This window comes from Myotis davidii, unplaced genomic scaffold (genome assembly GCF_000327345.1).
Source record: "Myotis davidii unplaced genomic scaffold, ASM32734v1 scaffold310, whole genome shotgun sequence".
NCBI classification, from domain to species: domain Eukaryota; kingdom Metazoa; phylum Chordata; class Mammalia; order Chiroptera; family Vespertilionidae; genus Myotis; species Myotis davidii.
The window spans coordinates 33,121-36,121 of NW_006281927.1; the positions used below are offsets into that span (position 1 = coordinate 33,121).

Consider the following 3,001-nt stretch of genomic DNA (forward strand, 5'->3'; position numbering starts at 1 on the left):
ATTACAATAGTAAATTTTAAGTGTTCCAGTGTATCTGAAAAGAATGTATTTTGTTGGTGGGCACAGAACTATAAATGGCCAAAAGACCATCGTTTAACTGTGAATTGATGTCTTTCATAAATTGAAAAAACTTCTAGCCCAATAGCTGTCCAAAGATAGCCTCTGACCCATTTCTTCTTTTCTCTCATGGAAATCTCATTATTTGCTTACACTAATTACTACCCCTTTCATATTTCTTTTCTCTTTGCTTCTCTTTCTGCATGTGGATAATTTCTTCAGATCTATTTCCTGTCTAATCTGTTATATTCCTTCACTAATTTTAATTTTTAAAAAATCTCTTTGGACAGTCTCCTGCTCTGAATTTTATTCCAAGTGACACATACTTTATGCTCTGAATATGTTAAGCCCAATGTTTAAAGGCTCCACAAGTTTCATTCTGTTGTCTGTTGTTTCTGCAGATGTGCATTCACGGTGCTTTGTTTCATTATGTTTGTAATTTGAAGCCTATGTTTCTGCTGGGGTTTTGTTTGCTTGTGCCAACACCTGAAACACTACTAGCCTGGGGTCACTAAACTAAATTGTTGTTTTGAGTTATATTTGTTTTGTTTTTTTTAATCTTCAATCTGTGAATTTGAATGACAATGCCAAGTACCTTAATAGAAACTAAATAGTTCTAACTTTGGCATTAAGACCTAAAGTACAAGAAGAAATTAGAATTAAGGGCTTTATTTATACAAAGTCATTTCTCTACAGTGATGCAGACTTTGGCAAGAATACTTACTTTTGTATGAAGCATATAAGAATACATATATGCAAATATGGAAAATGTTTATATATATTATGCATATAAAACTGTCTGTAAATCATCTCAACTGTTATAGTCCTCTCATGTCATCATATATATGGCTAATAATTGTGTTTCAAGGAAGTCTGATCACTGAATGAAAAGAAAAAGAGAAAGTTGTTTTAAATTTATTACTAATTCTAAGATATTCTTTTTTAAAAGAATTACTAGTTGAATCCATGAATGCTGATATTTCTTTTCATGCAATATTTTTCAGTTACCATTGTATATTTCTAAGTAACTTGACATTTATTCCATTCAAATCAGATGCAATAATTACAATATAGGTAAACTTCTTTTAAAATTCTTTTATTTAGTTATAATATCAATCTCTAACAGTTTGAAATACAAATTTCCATGGTCTTCAATTGAACTGTATGTCACTTTCTTTTAGAATGTCCTTTTTTTCATTAAAATAATTTTTAAACCACTCGATGTGTTCCACTTTCTGTTTAACACTCAGATATGGATTTTTGGAAAGGCCACAGGTTACTAACTCCATGAAGTGGCGAATTGGTCCTTGTTTTGGAAAATCTTCCAGGTATTTATCCAGAAATATATGTTCATGAAATTCTGAACCATCATCATCAAAACCTAAAAAATGAGAGACAAAATATATTACATTATAATTTTGAATGTAAGACCTATATCATAAGATTAACATGAATGTAATACAGTATTACAGTTAAAGGCATGAACTTTGAAGTCAGAGCTAGGTTTGCTCACCAATTTAATAACTGTGACTGGGCAAATTAATTAATTTCTCTGAGCATCAGTTTCCTCAGGCATAAAATGAGAGTTAAAACACTACCTTTTGCCCTCGCCAGGTGGCCCAGTTAATTGGAGCATCATCCAGTACAACAAAAGGTTGTGTTTGACTCCTGATCAGGGCACATACGGGAGGCAACTGATCAATGTGATCAAAGTTTCTCTCACATTGATGTTTCTCTCTCTCTCTCCCCCCTTCCTCTCTCTAAAAATCAATAAACATATCCTCAGGTGAGCATTAAAAAACCCCCAGAATCTTTGTTAATTGTCACCCAAGGATATTTTTTCCTCCATTGATTTTGAGAGAGTGGAGGGGGAGAGAAAGAAAAACACTGATGTAAGAGACAAATCAATGGGCTACCCAACCTGGCTGGCTTTGGGCCTGCAACCCAGGTACATGCCCTTGATCAGGAATCGAACCAGGACCCTTATGTCTAGGTGCCTATCCTCTATCCACTGAGCAGAACCAGCCAGGGCTTCGTGTTTTTTTTTTGTTGTTGTTGTTTTTTTTTAGTAAATATTAAACAGACACAAAGTTTATAAAGCTCTTTTACAATGCTTAGCATACTATAAATGTCCAAAGTGTAGCAGCAATTACTGTTAATAAATATTTTAATGTCTAAAATAACAACTAAGGAAACTATACAAGCTATACTTAAAAAATACATAAATAAAACATGATGAAATCCTGAAATATGTTCTAGCAGGCCACAGGAAGCCAAGAAAAGACAGAGGAATGAGAAATACGGAAAATGAACAGAAAACAAATAATAAAATGGAAGACTTGAGTCCTAACAAATCAATATTTACTTTAAATATAATGACCTAGAAACAACAATGAAAAGACAGAGGTTGGCAAAGTAGATATACTATCTATAAGACACTCACTTCAATTAGGTAGGTTGAAAGTAAAAGATTAGAGAAAAATATAGTCAAACCTCAGTTCTCAAATGTCTCCCATCTCAAACAATTTTGTTATTGACCAAGATGTTCATGGAAAAAACTGTCTCTGTTTTAATTTTGGTTCTCCATCTGACAACCCTTTCATGTTGATACATAAGCATGACACAAACATCTCACGGGCCACAAAGGAGAAAATGGCCCGGTGCATAAAAATTTGTGCACTCGAGGGGAAGGGGGGGGTCTCTCAGCCCGGCCTGTGCCCTCTCGCAGTCTGGGACCCCTCGGGAGATAACGACCTGCTGGCTTAGGCCTGCTCCCAGGTGGCAGAGGGCAGGCCCAATCCCTAGGTTCAGCCCCTGGTCGGGCTCAGAGCAGGGCCGATTAGGGAGTTGGGGCGCCGATCCCTGTCAGACACAGAGCAGGGCAGATCAGGAGGTTGCAATGCCACCCTCAGTCACACTCAGGGGAGGGCTGGTTGGGGGTTGG

At 36.1% G+C, this 3,001-nt stretch overlaps 1 protein-coding gene across 1 annotated transcript in view; it reads right to left on the bottom strand.

Moving 5' to 3' along the window:
* Positions 1 to 1,132: 1,132 nt before the first annotated feature.
* MRPS31 (mitochondrial ribosomal protein S31) overlaps positions 1,133 to 3,001 on the bottom strand; it is a 57,562-nt gene continuing 55,693 nt past the window's right edge. Inside the window, exon 7 of the mRNA XM_006752625.2 lies at positions 1,133 to 1,438. Within this exon, the coding sequence (XP_006752688.1) occupies positions 1,209 to 1,438 (230 nt within the window). The 3' untranslated portion in view covers positions 1,133 to 1,208. The remainder of the gene's footprint in view (positions 1,439 to 3,001) is intronic.